The sequence below is a fragment of the Poeciliopsis prolifica genome, unplaced genomic scaffold (genome assembly GCF_027474105.1).
Source record: "Poeciliopsis prolifica strain line A6 unplaced genomic scaffold, Auburn_PproV2 SCAFFOLD038, whole genome shotgun sequence".
Classification (NCBI taxonomy): domain Eukaryota; kingdom Metazoa; phylum Chordata; class Actinopteri; order Cyprinodontiformes; family Poeciliidae; genus Poeciliopsis; species Poeciliopsis prolifica.
This window is the reverse complement of record NW_026562413.1, coordinates 4,767,003-4,786,686: the sequence shown is the minus strand read 5'-3', so window position 1 is coordinate 4,786,686 and position 19,684 is coordinate 4,767,003. Positions and strand designations below refer to the sequence as shown.

Below are 19,684 nucleotides of genomic sequence, written 5' to 3'. Positions count from 1 at the left end.
GTTTTTGTTCATCTCCTTTTATGTTAATCGGTCTTCCTCACTTAGTTTGCATGTATTTTTATGGCCATAGCTGTGCCACATTTCCTCTAGTTAGTTCATCTGGTTCCTTTATCATTTCTTCCGTTAGACTGTCTATTACACTCAGTTTAACGTCCTGTTACTTTTGTAAGTTTTTGTTTCTCATCATTAAAAACTTTCCACGTTAACTGCCTCTGTTTCAGCCTACATTTGGCTTCAAACTTGAAACCAGGAACAACATAACAAATAATTTCACGAGTCATCGTCTGATTTCATCAAGCAGACTTTGTGGAAGTTATGAGTGCGGTTTCCCAATAATCATGATTATCGGTCGGCACGCAGAGGTAATAATAGCACCAGGGTGACAACACCTGTTTGTAGGTATGCAGTGACGGCACAGCAGCATTTTCTCCGTCCTCTACAAAACCTATCACGCACAATGATTTAGGAAAGACAAATTAAAACTTACTGTGCATTACAGGGACTTTTCTCATACCTGGGCTGATTGCGTCTCCACCCACAGCTAAAAACACATCCAGTGCTTGAGACGGGCCTCCAGCTACGATTACAGCAGTAAACATATCCAGACATTCATGTGATGATAATGCACACATGCAGGTTTGTCAGGATCATGACACAAAACTCATTTGGAAGTACTTGACAGAGATAATTTTAGGTGCTACTTTAGCTTCACATCGCTTAATTGTAGGCACATACATTTTCTTTCTGACCAAAGTATTTTATTCACAAAAAATATATTTTAAGTTGGGTAACTTGTAGTAGCAATAACTATTTTTTTATTGCAAATAATAATAAAAAAATATACATATATGTTTTTAAAAAATAGTAGATTGCTAGTGTTTCTCAATGCAAACTAAAGAAAATTATATAAAGATGCTGTATCGTTTCTGCCATGTCGTATCAGTTTCGTACGGCACCACTGTTACGCAGCTTTACAGGTCTGCAAAAGAAATGTGTGCGTGTGTATCTTTCCGGCCACCACTGCAGTGCAAAACTGACTTCGAAGCGTCAGACTCCTGGGAGTCACCTTATACGCAGGTGTGACATTACAGCGTGAGAAAAGCATGCTGGGAGAGCTCACAGAGACCGAGACAAAGACGCAGATACAGGAGACTTGAAGAGTAACTTCATTGTGCCGCTGCTCGACATTCACCAAGTGTCTCATTGACTCCGGAGTGCACAGATTAAATCTGCGCTGGAACAAAAGCGACGTCAGCAATGGAGATGAATTAAAGTATTCAGAGAAAGGTGTGACGGAAATGTAATTTGGAACTGGCTGGATTTCCCTGAATGCAGATTCACTCAACAACAGATTGACCCAGCTTCAGCATGAACACTCTTATTTCACTCTCTTTTGGCTCTAACAGAACAGATGCACATTTAGCCTCCAATTCATTGCCAGTCATGAGAGGAAGAGCGCTGCAGAGTTCCTCACCCTTTGATTAGAATTGGTTAACTAGATGCAAAGTGCTGGATGAGTGAAATTTGGAGGTTTTATATCTGCCTTGCCATCCTTCTCACTGTGTGTGGCGACAACGCAAACTTGGCCTCTCCAGTGTTCCTTCTCACTGTTTAGTTTAAATTTCTTTGTCATTCTTCTGACAGTAAATCTAGACACGTTGATAAGAGCAGTTCACATTCACTCATCTGCCTTACCTGAACGGCAGGATTTGTTGTCTTTCCCATTTTTAATGGTGGCTACAAGAAACAAGCTCCTCTTTGTAAATGCAGAAAAATCCTGCATCTTTAGCTGTTAGAGAAACACCCCCAAACGTGTGCCAGATGTCTCTGCAGAGGCACACTTTTTAGATTTTTATTTGTAAAAAACAAACCATGATATCATTTTTGTTTAACGTTCTAAATTGTGTACAACTCTGTGTGGGTCTATCACATGCGATCGCAGTGACATACACTGGAATCTATGGTTGAGACAAGAAAAAGTGTGAAAAGGTTTAAGTGTTACAACTTGTTTTGCAAGGCACTTTTCGATGAAAATGTATTATACAGTGTTTCATCTTTAATTAGGGCTAACTTCTGTCTAACATCCATCTTTTCTGGTAGAAAAAAATTGTTTCATCTCATGTTTAACTGCCTCGTGTTTGCATTTTCATCTTCCAATAAAACCCCTTTTGTGTATTTACATTGCATATTCCTATTTAATAACTTAGAAAAATGCAATGCAATTAATTTCCCATTCTCTAAAGATGGCATTTTCAAAACACATATCTTAATCAAATGGCCCTCTAGTGACGCCATAGATCATCAGCCAGGTGTGCAGGCCAACCTTCCTCTCTGTTCCAGAATTGCACACCTGCTGAAAGGCTGCCAGGTGACTCAGCGAGGGCGGGGTCAAGCGATGGAGGACTTAGTGAGAGATAAAGTGGGGGCAGGGAGGGAGTGAGGCAAAAGAGGTTGGGTGTGGTAAGATGCCTTAAGCACATTCCTCATTGCAGCCGCACCCAGCGTTTCTGCGTCTTTCTACCTGCCAGTGTTTGCTTTCAGGACTAATTCCAGTAAGCAGAATGTACCTGTACTTTCTCTCTCTTTTACTCACTTCTTTCGTTTCTGTGTGCTGCATGTTTCCTTTCTCCTCGCTTTCGGCTGCAGAATGTGGCACGCATCCCCACAGCTGTATGCTAACACTCCCGCTCTCTCTCCTCACATTTTATGTTGACGCCACATTAACAAGGCAAGTGCAAACATAAAAGGTGAGAGCTCAGAGACATGGCCTCCACAGTTTGCGAGTCTGTGTGTGTGTGTGATATCAGGACATGGATGGTTAGTCAAGAAAATATGACAAGAGCCACTCCCTTCGGAGCCGAACAGTGTGTGTTATCAAACAAGGTGTGTCCAGTGCACTGAACACGTTTCGGGGCAAAGGACAGCCCATATAACTGCAAACACAAACACAAGCTGACTGGTGCATAGATTTGCCTCTATTACAATATTAATATTGCCTCTTTTCAGGTGAACCATGTATTGTTTTATAGCAACACCACCAGCATAAAGCAAAAAGGTGTGAGAAAACCGAGCTGAAGCAATGGCGGGTTTAAAGAACCGTTTACTTAAGGTATGTGCAGCGGCTTGCTTTAGGAGGCCCGACCTTTTCTGAGGAGATAAAATCAGACATGACAGCATGCCGTGGTGAGACTGGCTTTAAGGAGCTTTCTATAGAGAAGGGGAAATGATCACAGAGCCTGTTGATTCAGCCTCAGTGATTCACCATGGAGAAAAACAATCGCTAATTCACTGACACTCTGTTTCACATGGAAACACGGGGTCCAAAGAAAACACATGGATGTTTAATCTAATCTATTACAATAAATAACCGATTCATTGTCATACTGCATAAACTTATACCAATACCGCTATTGGTATAAGTTTATGCAGTATGACATAAACTTATATCCCATCAGAAACCTAAATGTTTCTGATGGGAATCAGAATAATTTAGGTTTGTTCACTGTTACCATAAAAGTAACTAGACCAAGGGGTGAAACAGTAAATAAGAACAGTGACATCTTACGTTCGTTAGCTGATAATAAATGAAAAATACTTATAGGTGTCATATACTGAGCTCAGGGTTCCTACACAGAAGTGTGAATTTTTCCACCTCTTGTCTCATAATAAAAGTCAGCTTCTCCATCGCATAAATATTGCAAACTGACAGTGAGATTTGGAGAAGTTTAATTATCCCTGCTGTGCTGTTCACTGGTGGCGACAGAAAGATTCAGCTGGGTCCAGCGTCACTGTGGGCAAGTTTACACAAGCAGCTGTTCTTTGTTGCTGCCATATTTAAACTTAAAGATTTCCATGCATCTATTTTTATTTAATTTTATCTTCTTTTGAAGCGTAATGTAAAATATACTCAGTCTTGTCACTTTAAAAATATAAAAGAAATATTCTTAAGCTGCATTTGTTTCAGCAATGGCACAAATTCTGACAAATTTAGTGAAAAATGAACATTTTCTATTTTATTTTAAGAGCTTTGTACACATGGAGAGTGCTGAATTGAGTAAAAATCTGTATGATCTCTGAAAAGACTCCTGGAAATCAGGTTCAGCAGAAATACCGAATTGAGACGCACAGAAGCATGAGCAAAAACTTTACAACAAGTAGAAAATGAAAATACAAACATATTACCAGCTGTAAAATGTAAAGATCGTACTGCGGTCTGAATTTAGAAGTTATTTTTGAAGAGTTGAAGAGGGAAAAGTTGGACCATCTGAGTTATGATTGGTTCAAATTAAAATCATTACTCATAATCCTGTATCAGCATCCATGTCATTTCAAAGAAGGTCCTTCTTGTTTCAGGAAAAATGCTAAACACAAGATAAAATTTTGCAGATGTAACAGTCGAGATCGGCATCTGCAAACCTTACAACAAAAACATGACCCAATACCTGCTCTGAAGCGACGGGCTGTTGAATTACATCTAAAAATAATAATAATACATATTTTTTTATTCTGATCAAATAAATATTTCTGAAGTAGGTGGATGCTCAGTGTTTGGCTAGATTTTTAAAGGAAATACTTCAGTGAGCAACAAGACAACTTGTACCAGCCAGATAATCTTCTTGGCACGTTGAAATCCTACTGAGTTCCTAAACATTTACAACCGGTTGTTAAATAAGGAAGTAGTGCAACTTGGTGGTTACCATAAGCTGTCCACTGGAAAAAAAGTGTAAAGAAACAAATAGAGCCACTAACTAGTTTAGTTAAAATTATTTGTGGCTGTTTTTTGTTGTTGTTTTTTTTAATAATAATTAATCAGTCCCTTTACTTAATATTTTATTCATCATCCATCCATTCACGTCTCTCCACCAATCTATTTTCTCACCATCAGTTATTCAACCACATATTTCTCCACCATCCATCCATCTATGTACTTTATGAACCATTCATAGTTCATCATCCATCCCATTTACCATCTTTTCATTTATTGTACCATCCATCCATGATAAACGTATCACATTTTAAAGCTTAAAAGTACCAGATATCTACCACAAATTCACTGTGAGTTTTGGATTTGTTGTTTAAAACTAGCTCCAACATAATGACAACTGTCAAAATTCAAATTTATTATATTTTAATGAATCCCCTTTTCATGCAGACTTGCAAACTTTTCCATTTTGTTTGCATTCCAATAAACTGCTGCAGCACATTTGTTTTTTTTTTTTTTTTTTTATAAATAAAGTACAAAAACAAAGAAGAGTGGCTCAAGACTTTGGTAATAATGCAATGGTGGAAGTACGAATATGTTGTTCGTGGACTTAAGATTATTGCCAGAGGGAAAAGACGAGGCTGTGTTATTTAGTCATTACATTGAGTTCTCAAACTAACACGCAAAGCTTGACTCCGGTGTTCGACTAGTTAAAGGTCAGTCAGGTCCCTGAAGGAACTGATAAAGCGCAGGATCCGTGACGCTGAACCCACTTTTGAAACAAAGCATCAGGAGCAAACTTCCAATGGTGAGGAGTCCCTGTCGCTTTGGGAGGAGTCTCGCCGGTGGGAAAGCCCTTCCCATCCCGTCCTTCCTCATTTCACTGCGCGGATCTGCAGCAGCTCTGCCGCGGCGGCTCCGGAGGATCAGCCACCGCAGAGAGGAGCTCTGAGCCCGGGCAGCGAGGACGCGGTCGCAGCGCGCGCTCCGGAGAGGGGCGGTTTGGGTGGAGCTCCTGGCCGATCTATGGAATGTGACACTCGGGCGAGAGAGGAGACCCGAGTCGGTGGATTGAAGTCAGCACAAAGACGAGAGAGAGAGAGAACAAGTTGTGCTGCAAGTGGAGAGGTACGGACTGGAAAAACATTTGGGTCAAAGCAACTATTTACATGGAGTGGCTATACTATCCTCTCTCTTTAAATCATTGTACTTTTTTCTAACTTTAACTTTATTGTAGCTTTTTTTTTTATGCGAGCAGAATAAACGGCAAATGCAGCCAACTTTCCGCAACAACAGCCTGCAGTTTCTAGAGGATTAAGTCATCCAGGTAGCTGCTGTGCATTGCAAAACGTGAGCAGTGTTAGTACAGTGTGAGCAGACAGAAGGCTCAGTGTTCCCCGTTGCCAACACACTGTGCTGTTCTTTCACCCAGGCCACTGAAGGCAGAAAAAACAAAAAACAAAAAAAACAAATACTTGTAGAAATAACATGACTCCTGTCCTATTTAGCATGCAGAGGCTGTAGGAGAAGCAACACCAGAGGGGGAGAAAAGCTGTTAACCTTTTTACATTATGCACTGATAAAAAAAAAAAAAAAAGATTTTTAGTAATCAGCTTTGTAATTCCTTATTTTAATTTAAAAAAAAATCAATTTCTATTTAAAAGTTATAAACAAAGCTGTTATCTTCCTGCTTCCCAGGCCAACTGGACAGGAGAAAGCAAAGCTCGAAGTCAAAGAGCTGCCTTTGTCTGCATTGCAAAACAGTCAAATTCTCCTGGTTGAAGGACAGAAATATTTATAAATAAAACCCAACTAAGAAGAATTACACAATATACTACAGCTCTCAAACTTAATATTTAAGAAGAAAAGCTGCTCTTCTTTTGTGTTAGATTGTTGAATCATTGATTTATCACAACTATGGGGATCTTCATTAATCGTAATTCACTTTAGGACCAGAGCACCATGTGTTTGAGAGAGCAGTCAACTTTACACAGTTGTGCAGCTCAGCGGGACTCACTGTTGTTATATAAATAGAAAAACAAAATGACCAATGTTGATATTTTAAACTATCTTTAGCGTCTTATTTTAGTGCTTAGCATGGTTAGCGCTCTTAACATTACTAATAGCTGTTCTGTTGCGCATTTCTCTACAAGAGAAACACTTTCCATCCTGGAGAAAGTTGGATTCCGCTAAAGGATAAAACAGATCAACTTTGTATACTCTGGTAGTTTGTGTTAGATTGACTGAACTGTCGACATGCCTCTGTAGACAATAGTTTTCCTCTAACTTCATTTTGAAAAACCTCATCGATGCTGAAAATACCTGAGTCGTCTGCGCTCTGTGACAACTTCCCCACCAGAGAGGGTTGCTATTGGGAAAAAATGTTGGAATTTTTATGACCGAATTTTCATTAACAGAACAGAGGCAGAAAATTTGAAATTTCCGTCACATGGCTTATTCTCTGTACATCTCTAAATAAGTAGATACATTTTATTAGGATGCCTCATAGCCTGTTTGAACAATGCTTTGCATGCTTTGGTGTTCTTTGTGATGGGCTTAACAGAGATTCCAACCTTTTGATTATAGAGCCCTTTCTGTTGAGCAAGGACTCCAGTAGTATGCACATAACCGTTCAGTTTTACAGCTTTTATCTTCGATTCAGCCAGAGTGAGTCACTGTGCAGGAATAGCCTGAACATGTGGTTGTAATTTTGAGTTAAAAAAGCTCTTAAATGCCAGCTCTTTTCAGTGTGTGCGTGTCTCAATTTAATCTTGTCACATTTCCCACACGGCAGTGGTTGCATCTCATTCATTAGTGCGTTCTCTTTTGCATGTGTGTCAAAAAAAGGTACCCTGTTTACAGTTTGTTTTTGAGGACTAATGTGCTTTAGGAAGAAAGAAGCTGGAAAAACAGAAATACTTTCATGCGTCGGCCGCTAAGTTTTCCATTCAAGCTGACCGCAGGCCTGAAGGCAGTTGGAACAGATGAGGCATTTCAGACCTGTTTTTCTAGCCTAAAATGGGATGGGATGTGTGCCTTTGAGTGCTGTCACATTCAATACATGCTCATCTGTCTTTGAGCCGTCTTTTGTGCTTCATTCATCAGTCGTGTTGAGGTGTGATGATCTACAGAGAGACAAGAGAAGCTCTGTGTGGATTTATATCAGTTTGTGTACCTTACTCCGACAACAATGGAAAATACTGCGGCGTCCTGAAACGAGCAGCAGAACTTTACAGCCTCCAAAACCTGTTCTTAGGTATTCTGCTCTAATTCCATTTGCAACGAGTTATAACACCTGAAATGAACATGCCGGATCAAACCCGGTGTTTGCTCAGCGAGGCGTGTTCAGGTTGAGGCCGATACTTCTTGAGAGTTTGTGTCTCCTCAACTTTTGTTTAATTCTCTCCGCCACCTGGACCGGTTAAATTTTAGAGGTTTGTTTTTGTTAGCTCATGCAGGAATGTTGAAAATGAACCACCGACACATTAGCAGCGTGCACACTTGAGATCCGCTGCAGTGTTTTGGTGCTGGTTTAGTATTTCACTCCAGCTTTGTTTACGGTACATTTGCGTTTGGCTTTGCCTCATGTGGAAAAGCTGCTTACCTGAAGCAGAAATACAGAATCCCAGACTCCCAACATGTGTCAGTGCTTGCATTTTGGTGCTCACGACAGTTGCCAGAGCAGCAAACAAAGCACTGGTGTCTGTTTTGATATCCTACCTGACATGGCGCCTACCTTACGGTAATCCTCCACTGCCTCATCCTGCAGTGATCCACAGGTGAGCAGGGTGAAGAAGAAACCACCACGCTGTTTGGTATCTGTGTTTGAGGCTCTTACCTCATAACCACCTCAGTTTAGTTGCACAAAACGAGCTCCTTTAAACATCTTAAATTCTTGTAAACAAAAATGTGTCTAGGCAAAGTAGTTTTGTTAATTTAGTACATGGATTAAAATCAGTTTTTTAAAAAAACAAACTGTTAATCTCTATTGAAATGGTTGCATAATAAAGGCCATCTCCCACTTTGTTTTTCACTGGATTTGGGAAAAGTTTGCGTCTAAGAAACAACAGAAAAAATTAACAACAAAGATCTTTGAAGAGACTAAAATAAAAAAAATAAAAAATACCATTTAGAGGATGCAAAAATTCACCATGGATATGTGTTGATATGAAAAGATTTCGATATCCCTAACCTTTTCTTTCCTTCATGCTACTCCTGTGGTTTATATTTTTAATAAGTGACTGGAGTTTTCTCCTGCTATGTGGAACAACGTCTGCAAACTGGTGGAGTGTTGCACCCTTAAAAAAACAAGCTATTGCTGTAAGTATTCTCCAGGCTGGAACAAATATATTATTATTTGTATTTGCTTACAACAAAGAAAAATATGAACAGTTATGTTGTGAGAACAGACTCATTATTTGAAGAAATTGTTTTAAAAGCACAACTTGAAGCTCAAATTGACAGGTTTATAAAAAAGCTGACTGCATGCTAGCTAACTGAGAAGGTTGCCCAAATAAAAACTTCTAATCTCAACTTGATACTCTTGTGTTGCTATATAAATAATGAAAAGTTAGAAAAGTGCCCATTAAGCAATTGAAAATGTAAGTGAGCGTTTATTTTATTTTATATTTTTTGTTTAGGTCTATGTGGTAAAATGATAATAATTGAAAAATAGTCACTTAAAACATTTTGTTAATTGTCAGAATCAAATGTTGCATTATTTCAGCACAAACAATTTGTAGGGTTTAAAATCAAAGTTCTGTTTTACTTTACTGCTTTAAATCAAAGTACAATGTTACACAAGTTTGTTTAAAATTTTTGCACTAATACATGTTCGTTATTATGCAAGAAATCTATTACCAGCCAATGCCTTTATAAATATTATTATTTTATCACTCTTCTGTCCAAATTTGCATTTAAACAGAAGAGTTTAAATAAAAATTGTATCATAACTTCATGATACAATTTAAATTTTTTTAGATGTTATGGTGCATTTAGTGAATGACAAAAGTGTCAAAACATATGATTACTTAATAATAATTATAAAAAAAGGTAACTGAATACAATGTCTGCAAGTTCAACCATACCTGTAATTTGAGGGTGCTAACAGCTGGTTTAAGGCTGTTGAGTTACATAACACGGCTGTTAATTTGAGGTTTGCATACTCCAAGCATAACATTTTTTCAGTTTGTGGTTGTCATTCAGTTCCTTCAGAATGTGTTTGCATTCAAAACAACAAAGCATCTGTAGCCTAGCAGATGCTAGGCTAACTCAAAAAGGCTAAATAAGTAAGGTGATTTTTTTTATCTTTGGAAGTAAGCAGAGACATAGAACCAAGAAGCAGTTAGTAGTAATAGTTATAAGTAAGAAAAGAAGAAGAAACGGACGAGCTTTCATGGCCTGAAATAAATGAATGAAGAGGAAGTAAGCCATTTTGCCCATTTACAAATCACAAAGCTATAGTTTGTAATTTTATCCGCTGGCCAAACCACACCAGGCTACTGGATGACTCACCCGTCCGCTGAGTCAAATGGGTTCTTCCACTGTTTGTGGGTTAGGACTTGTACCCTTGGCTATCACCACAACCAAGCCCTGAACTGTTCCTGAACGTTTACACAGAGCGCATTATCCATAGTTTTATAACAGGTACCATCCCTCCCTGCCTGAGTCGATCTTGTCACACCCTGATAAATCCACCAGACTTCCAGTTAGTCTGGCAAAATAACAGCACTTTTGTAATTTTCTCCAGACTTCATGTTGAGACCATGTGCTTATTTGTGGAAAAATAAGCACATGAGATTTAACTCAATTTACATTTTTGCTTTAAAAGTGTAACTCATATGATCTATAATCTTATCAGTTAGGGAGACATTTCAAGTTGGTTCAAGCCTGAAATGATTGTCAAGGTTCATCAAATTTTTGCCTATCAAAGAAATAAACACCATCTTGAAAGTAGTGGCCACGTCTACTTTTATCTTTTTGTGTTGAAACATTAGGAATCTAATCACTGGACACTGATTAAGTCAGCAATGTTGAATTTGAGGAAAATAAATCATGCTCACATTAGGTAATAAGTTAAAAGTCATGGGACAGCTTAAAAAAGACTTATGGCAGCTTTCAGACTCAGTTTTCTTGCAGCAACAGACTTTCCTTGGCGAGGCCTAGCAACTAGCAACACTAAGCATGACGCACCGGCATGACAAGTTCATTTAGCAAACGTAAGAATGGACTTGTCTATACACCTCCTCATGTCTTTCCCACCATTCCCCTTGCCTCTTTTATGTCCTTTCCCTCCGTCTTCCTTCCATTGTGCTTTCTTCCTCCTGCTGTTTCTATGTCCAAATATTTCTTTACAGTTTATTCCACAAGCCAAATCATGATTGAGTTAATAATTAGCATTATTATGTGATTGTTTTATTACCCAGAACAGGTTTAATGTTCAATGAAACAGACTTAGCACATCAAAGTCTGCAACACCAATTTCAAAATGTGATTCTTAATCTCGTTATTTACTTTTGATCAAATTCCCAAATTTAAGGAAATTCAAGAGGGACTGAATCACAAGACCAACGTTTCTTTGCTTGACTAAATTAAATTAGATCTCTTCCCTGCAATGAAAAATCCCATCGCAATTATCTGGTATAACTGTTAGTTATCTCGAATAAATCTGGGATAATCCCCTGGTATTGATTTACTAACAACAGTTGCTTTGTTTGCTGTAGAAAACATGCTCGCTTGTGCATCCTAACACAAAGCTGCCTTTCTCTCATAAGGGATTTTTAATTCAATTACTGTATTGTTTGTAATTAATGTGGGAGTGGAGTGTTATTACACTGAGTGCAACCACAAAAGCAAGGTGATCTAAATACAGGAAAGCATTCTTTTTCTTTGCTTTTATGTTTTCTCTCGAGATTCTAAGGTTCCTAGCTAACTCTGCTGCCCTTTCTTGTTTTTACCTTTTCTGCAGAGGCTTTTCATTTGACTTTTGACCGCACCCAGTCCAACAATGCCGCACCGGTCACAGAGCTCTTCGGTTGGTGATAATCCACTTGACCCAAACTATCTACCGCCACACTACCGCGAGGAGTATCGTCTAGCTATCGATGCTCTGCTTGAACATGACATACAGGTAAATTAAAACATTTCTTGAAAGAAATGCCAGGCCAAAATCTTTCTAGAGTGGTGTAAAAGGCTAATTACCAGTTATTAATGCCAGCTGAAGTTTGTGTAGATTTCTTTTTCCTATGAAAAATATATATTATTTTTTTCTACAATATTTAAATGCTACACAAAATCAAAAGCAGAAGTAAATGGTAAGGGTAGAATTTACAGTAATGTATTGCTGTAATGCATGCACTGAACTTGCTTGTGTTGTTGCACCAGGGCTACTTTGAATTCCTCCAGACGTCAGATTTGGTGGGTTTCCTGTCCCAGTCGGAAATTGAATACATCAAGTCCACACTGCAGGGAAACAGCCAGTCCTCGGGTGCCCCTGAGCTTACATATTATGAGGGAGGGCAGGACGCTGAGGGCTCCTCTGACACCTACTGGCCATTGCAGTCTGACACGGCCGCGCCAGGGCTGGACCTGGGATGGCCACTTCCGCAGCACAGCTTCATCGGGCCCACAGAGGTCACCACTCTGGTCAACCCCTCCGACCCGGAAATGCCAAGCATTAAGGAGCAGGCCAGGAGACTCATCAAAAATGCACGACATGTAAGTAAAAACACCAGGAAAGACACGTTACAATGTGCAGACTTGATTTGTAGCTGGGTGGGTTTGTGTCAGGGAATGGTGTATTTCTTTTAGTGCTGTCCTATCAGTATACATCCCATAAGTCAACTGTCATTTCTGAAAAAGAGAAAAACTGGTTGATGATGCCCTGCCAGGAACATTTGTGTACTTGTTCGTTTGACCTCTATTTTTTGTCTGCCTCCGGCAACGTCTCCACCACTCCCTTTTAGTCAAATTTACAACTCACTGGCCGTCAGCTAAATTAAAAATATTATTAGCAGCAGAATGGCTGCCAAATGTGACAAGCAGTCAAACTTGTTTGTGTGCAAGATCATGCTTTTATTTGTCCTACGTTTCTGTCTGAATTTACAGCGTTATGAGCTGTGTCTTACAGGCATTTACTTTTAGCAACTCTCCTGAAGTCGGTGTCTGAGCAAGCACATGGAGAAATGACAGCTCGGAAATAAAATGAGTCACCCTGCAAACCTTATGTAAATTTAGTGTGGCAGATATACTGGGTGTAGTCAAATGTTCATGGAATGTCTATTTTGTTTCAAGTCTTTTATTAAGGATTGAAAATTAATTTGGATAAAAAAACTTGTCAAGTCAACAAACAGGAAGAAAATATTGTTCAATAAACACAAATATTCAAATACATAAAGTCCTGGCTCAGTTCACCAATTTTTACCAATACTTTATCATTTCTTCCTTTCCAACTCGAACTTCATACATTTGAACACACTTTTTCATACCTAAATACCTAACCGTACACAGCAGTGTTTTTCTTTTCAATTTTGTTTGTAGTGAATTATCTGACTCTAAAAATCATCAAACCTTGTTTGTACCTATCGGAAGATGTATATTTTTTATCTGAAAATCTTACTTACTCTGTGATTTTGTTTTTTAAAAAAGTAATACCCATGACCAAAACTACAAAGAGTCAAATAACAAGAACCTATATAGTACTGTTAGAAGAGGGGGTTTAAGAAATTGACAATACAATCATCATGTGTCCGTAAAATAACTGCTTTTGTTCTTGCGGTCTAGGTTATCGCAATTGTGATGGACATGTTCACAGATGTTGACATTTTCAGTGACCTCTTGGAAGCAGCAGGACGCCATGTTCCTGTTTACATTCTACTTGATGAAAGGAATGCTCCTCACTTTGTCAATATGGTTATGAGTTGCAAAGTCAACCTGGACTTAATTCAAGTGAGTTTCAAGTTTCATCACATTCCACGTGTCTATTCCCACTGTTTTTCATTTTACCCTTTGCAAAATTTTACACATGGTGTGCACTAACGGGCAAAATGTTCATTTTCTAGATGATGCGCGTCAGGACTGTTGCAGGAGTAACATACTATTCTCGGACAGGGAAATCGTTTAAAGGCCAGGTGAAAGATTGTTTTCTCTTGACTGATTGCCGGGCTGTCCTCAGTGGGAACTACAGGTAGGTTACTAGATAATATCATTTAATTATGCTGTATTTATTTAAAAACGCTAAGACTTTCTCTTTTTTGTCTATTTCTAGTTTTATGTGGTCATATGAGAAGATCCACCGATGCATTGCACACCTCTTCCTTGGAGAACTGGTCACTACTTTTGATGAGGAGTTTCGTATTCTCTTTGCTCAGTCAGAGCCTCTGATTATTGATCCATCCAGTGGACCACTCACAATTCCTGACCCGGGCACCAGCAGCTACGTGAACACCCAGTTCGGTTTGAAGAGGTCACAGTCTTTACGCAACCCTGTCGGTTTCAGGAGACAGCCTGAGATGTCCTCAGCCTTCCCATATGGGGAGTTAGATCGTAACACTTCACTTCCTTTCCGGAGGAATGACACGTTTCGTCACAACCTGGAACCGAATGCAGGAATAACGATAGGAAAATATTCTCAGCAACAGTTTCGCCTCCAGCAGTCATACTTGGAGCAGGGAAAGTCCATTGTGTCCAGGCAGATGGAGTTGAGTTCAAGTGCCTTTAAGAGACATAGCTATGCTGAAGGGACTCAGGAAAATTATTCATCTTCACGACAATATATGAAACACAGAGTAATGAACAATCTGGATGAAACTGATTTTCACAGGTAATTGACTGTAAAATGTACATTGTTTCAGGATTTAATTATTATAATTCATCTCATGTACTATAATTTCTGTACATTGACAACTAAGTCAAATATAAAGATTAATGTTTTTTTTTGTTTTTTTTCAGAGAACAAATTTCAAGTAGCCATTACTACAATGAAGGTCCTGGTCCTGGTTCTGGCCACGGACACTACGACAGATTTCGAGCCCATCATCACCTTCCCATTGACCAATATTCAGAATCTAGTTTTCACTCAGACCGGGAGCCTCCACCTGGAATGAGGGACTACTTTTCATCTGAGGACTTGAGAGGACCAGAAGGGTTCCATGCCCCTCCTGTAGCTGGGCGATATGGAGGAGGATCCGCTAGTCGGAGACCAACTATAGGACAAGCTTACGCTTGTCAGAGTTCACCGACCCAGTTGCACCCACCCGAGAAAGAACATTTTCAAAAGCAATCTGATCAAGAGTACGATCAAGATCCAAGTGTAAAGCATGGTATGAGGAATTGGAGAATCCACTCATATCTGAGTACTTATGAGGATGGTGGCGAAGAAGGCTTGCCTCTGCCTATGGGTCATGACGCCTTTGAAGAGCCCCCGCCTGCTGAGCAACTAGGTTCGTGTGAAAATTTAGCTTCACGGTTTAGATTCAAGGATCCACCAACTGTGCCCCCCAAGCCCAGACCAGATATATTGAAACCCCGCTTTGGAAAGCCAAAATTACCTGACAGCAATGATCAAGACTCTGCCCTAACAGCAAGCAATGATGTGCTTCCCTCTTTCAGTGATCTGAGGTCTTCTGTTTTGGAGAAAAGAGACAGAATAGAAAGAGGGAGGGAATGGGAGTCAGAGAGGGGTTTGGTTAGGAATACTGCAGAAGATTTGGAGGTTAAGGAAGCTCCAGATATCTTTTTGTCCAGGCATGAATCAATCCGCTCTCGCGTAAACCCTCTCCTCCAGCGTAGCTCTCGTCTGCGCTCCTCGCTTATATTCTCGTCTTCCAAAGCAGAGATGCACAGTGGTAGTCTAGGTCTAAAACCAGCAACCGAAGAAGATGACCAGTTAGATACGGTACGTACTTCCTCCATTGTGGCCCAGATTCTTGAAAAGAGAAGGTCTTTCACTCGTGAGCCTTTTGAGTGGCGAAAGAAAGCTGAAGAAAAAGACATTGTGAAAGAAAATGAAGAGAGAGGGGAAAAGGTAAAGGAGAAAGAGAAAGAAAATGAGAAGAAGGAAGAACAACAAAAAAGGGAACAAGAAAATAAAAGTCAGATTAAGGAAAAAGAGGAAACCCATAGTACTAAAAAAGAAGAAAAAACAGTCAGTGCTGAGACAACTAAACTCAATCCCTCAGTAAATGTAAATGACCCAGCTAGTAGACTACAGTATTTTAAAGATCTGGAGAACAAGAGAAAAGCCTCAAAAATGGAGATGGAGCAATCTCAAAAAGCCTTGGAGCCTGCTGAAAAAAAGCCAGACCTTTCTGAGAAGGTTTCTTTGTGTCCAGACACAACTCCTCCAGAAGTGGCTCCTCCAAAAATCCCGTCTGTAAACGTCACTTCGACAGAACAAGAACCCAAGAAGCCAGACATCTCTTCAAAAGTGGCAGAGCTCTCTCGCAGAACTTCAGTAAAGCCTTCAATAATAACCCCAAAGCCTTTTGGAAGTTCCCTGAAGCTTTCAGAGACATTGCAACCCCACAAAAAAGAAAATGAAACCGAGGGTCAAAAGAAAGATGACTTCAAAGCGCTAAAGCCTCCTCCATCACCCAAGTTATTCAGGAAGGATCAGCTGAAGATTAAGTCCCTGAATCCTCGTCGCACCTCTTGTGGTGATGACCTTATGACAAAAGATGCAACAGATGCTGAGAAGAGTGAAATGAAAAAGAGTCGCTCTCACAGTTCTTCAACGCTGCCACATGAAGAGTCTAAAGAAGGACTGCACAAAGTCATGGGATCTAATACTTCGCTAAATACAATTGGTGAAGGAAAGGGTGATGGCAAGACACTTGAATTCCTGAAGAAACAGACTCAGAGGTTAAAGGGACTTCTGGGGCCAAAGGATAAAGAGAAGAAAGCCTCAGGAGAAGACAGGGGCATGAGCACCGTTATGGAGGTGGCTGACGACTCAAGCAAAAAGGGCTCCTCAGCAAAGGTCACTACCGAACTCCCTGCCACAAACCACAAAGAATCGGCTGGGAAATCATCTTCATCCCGCTACCAGGCCTCAGGAAACTCTGCTTTGTACAGCAGCAACCTGCGAGACGACACTAAAGTCATTCTGGAACAAATCTCAGCGAACAGCCAGAAAAACCGCCAGGAGCGAGAAGAAACCGGAGGGGACAAAGACATTAGTGCCAAGGACAAAGGTCAAGAGACACAGAACCCCTTTAAGAAAAATCGATTTCTGCGACCACAAAGCAGCACCCAGGAGAGGGAAGGGCTGCTGAAGAGGATAGAGAGCCTGAGGAAGGAGAAGAAGGTCTACAGCCGTTTTGAGGTAGTTAATTCCAGCAGCACTGATGGAAAAAACATATAGTTAAGATAAATATAGATCATCTTGTCAGTGTTCTGAATCATAAAACTAAACCAATGTTTAGAAGTAAAAATATTTTGTTTTTCATTATTTGTTCATTTGAAATGTTTGCACATAGGCTATAAAGCAACAAGAATATAGTTAATTTTACTAAAGATAATTTTATTTTGGTGAACAAGCTAATGTAACAAGCTGCCTGGTATATACAGTGCTGTGAAAAGTTCTTAACCCCTTGGAGGTTTTTTACACATTTACACACTTATTGTTCAGATCTAATCTTAACATCCGATAACAATAACCCAAGTAAATACAAATATCATTTTTCCAAAGATGATTTCATTCAAATAAGTTATTGAAACCAACTTTCCCATGTCTCTTTTTTATTTTTTATGTACTGTGAAAATTTAGGCATGCAGATCTTGTTCTGGGTTCTTTTTTAACTAACTCGATAAATGGTTAGGCTCTCCTGTTTTAGTGAACAGGCTTCTCTCCTATGACAATTAACCATGAGTCCACATTTTCACCATTTTGTGGATGATGGCTCTCATTGTGGTGCACTGGAATACTGATAGGTTTAAAGGATTGTTCTTCTGTTCTTTCGATTGGACCATAATGTATTGCTTTGTGAAATCTTTTAACCTACTCCTTGTTGTCGGACAGGCTCTAGGTAAAGGACAGAGCAGAATTACTCACTTGTAGTAATCAATCCTGTTTAAAGTTGAACTCAGTAAAACAAAAAATATGGTTAATCATAGCTACATCCTGATTTAGCAACTGGGACAATTAGATTTTCATCCAGTGTATGTTTGGAGAGATTTGTTCCTTTCTTAAATGAATTGAAAATGTCCCTTTTGTATTACGTTGATAATCTGAGATATTCAAATTGTTTACCTGAAACGACAACTTTATGGAAAGAAAAAATCAAGAATACCCAAGAATCTGTAAGGTGGCAGTACCTTTCACAGCACTGCATGTAAAAGTTCTGACACAATTTCAATGCATTCTTACCAAATATAACCTTTTAATTAAACACAGAGGATTGCACAAGGGTTTCACTTTGGTGAAAAAATACAGGAGAAGAAGTAGAAAAAGAGCAGACATAAATTTCACTGTTCTCTTTGTTGCTCTGTTAACAGATGGGGAATAGCCTGGCATAACGAAAGATGGAGGCCCGGCCTTTTATATGCGGAGTACTTATGCAAGACGATCAAAAACAGCCATTGCCAACTTGTGCCAACAACAATCTATCACTCCTCAAAGCACTTCGGGTGCAAGAGCTGCAGCCTTTTCTGGAGTTACACAAAGAAGTAATAAAACTTGAAAAGACGATATTGAAAATCCTGAAAACAACCTAAAGTCATTGGGTTTGGAATGTGTCTCTTTGCCAAGAACTGGTACTACTTTCTCCTTATATGGTGACTGAAAGACAAAAGTGACTACTCACAGCATTGGTGAATGTTTCACCAGACAGATAAAAAGGTAGGCTGTTTCGCATAAAACCTAGCCTGTATGAACATGACAGGGGAATTTGAAGATGAAAATAAAGAGACTGCACATGTTTTACCAGACAAAGAAAACAGATACATGCCAGTTTTTAAAAAAGCACCGCAGTATTCTGCAGTGAGTATGCAGTACCAGTGTTGTGAGTTCATGGAAATGTTTGTGTGCCTGGGACTAGTTTGTAGATAAACATGAGAAAGAGTGTCCTTGTGGTTTTATTGTGTGCCAATGGCTCATTGAGGCCATTACTAAGGTAGGAGAGTCAATGCAATCCCAAAGAGATAAAGATGTGGGTAGTACTGAGAATGAAGTTGTGGGAAGTACTGTTGGAATAAAGAGAATGAGGTGTGCAAATGTGGGGTTTTATAAGCTCAAACTGCATTAGCAAGTGTGTGTTTTGATAAAGCTGTAGCAAAGTCTACCTTTCCATTAAGGTGTGGACCCACTGTTCAGGGCTAAAGATGTCAAATAACCATTCAGGGAGGGGATTTCGGTCAAAGTACTTGACTAATGTATGCGTGCTGTATGTAAATAAAAATGTAAATAATTTACAGTTGCCCTGAGTCACTGTAAAAAAAAGCTTTGTTAGCATGTTGTTTATTTCGGGGGGTAGAGGGTCTCAATCAGGCATTACTTCTATAGGAAACCAAGTGAAATACATTTGGGTGTATTGCACAGTTCTGGAGCAAAGCCATGCCAGCTTATATAACTCACTTTACTTCTAAGGCCCACACCCTAAGCCCTGGCTATTTTGTTAGTCTGACCACAATTGAAAAGAAAACTGAGGTGTGGGCGTGACACTTTAAGAAGGCATCAAACTATTTTGTGTTTTTATGGAATGTGTCTAGTTTGGATTTACTCCTGAGGGATGATTTAAAGTTTACATGGTTTTTGATTCACTGTTGTACTGTACATATTTATATATATAAAAAGCTTTGTTCATGTTTGGCTTTGTAAATGTATGCACTGCACAAGGCTCATTTTTGTTAAATATTATTGACATCACTGAGTGCAAACCAGTTGCACAGGGTAATTGTGCTCTTTGTTTTTAAGCATTTAATAGTGTTACACTGTTTTTAAAATATGCAACAAAAAAAAGGATTTGATTAAATATTTTAAACTCA

The 19,684-nt window shown here is 39.3% G+C and overlaps 1 protein-coding gene across 2 annotated transcripts in view; it reads left to right on the top strand.

The window, feature by feature from the left end:
* Nucleotides 1-19,684, top strand: part of fam83hb (family with sequence similarity 83 member Hb) — a 27,323-nt gene extending 7,639 nt beyond the window's left edge. Inside the window, exons 1-8 of one of the 2 annotated variants that reach the window (XM_055054059.1) lie at nucleotides 5,573-5,830; nucleotides 11,670-11,831; nucleotides 12,086-12,418; nucleotides 13,484-13,648; nucleotides 13,762-13,886; nucleotides 13,968-14,522; nucleotides 14,651-17,024; nucleotides 18,197-19,684. In XM_055054059.1, coding sequence (XP_054910034.1) covers nucleotides 11,709-11,831; nucleotides 12,086-12,418; nucleotides 13,484-13,648; nucleotides 13,762-13,886; nucleotides 13,968-14,522; nucleotides 14,651-17,024; nucleotides 18,197-18,217 — 3,696 coding nt within the window. In that variant the 5' untranslated portion in view covers nucleotides 5,573-5,830; nucleotides 11,670-11,708 and the 3' untranslated portion in view covers nucleotides 18,218-19,684. Of the gene's footprint in view, nucleotides 1-5,572; nucleotides 5,831-11,669; nucleotides 11,832-12,085; nucleotides 12,419-13,483; nucleotides 13,649-13,761; nucleotides 13,887-13,967; nucleotides 14,523-14,650; nucleotides 17,025-18,196 lie in introns of those variants that run through there. The other variant, XM_055054060.1, reaches the window with a different exon arrangement.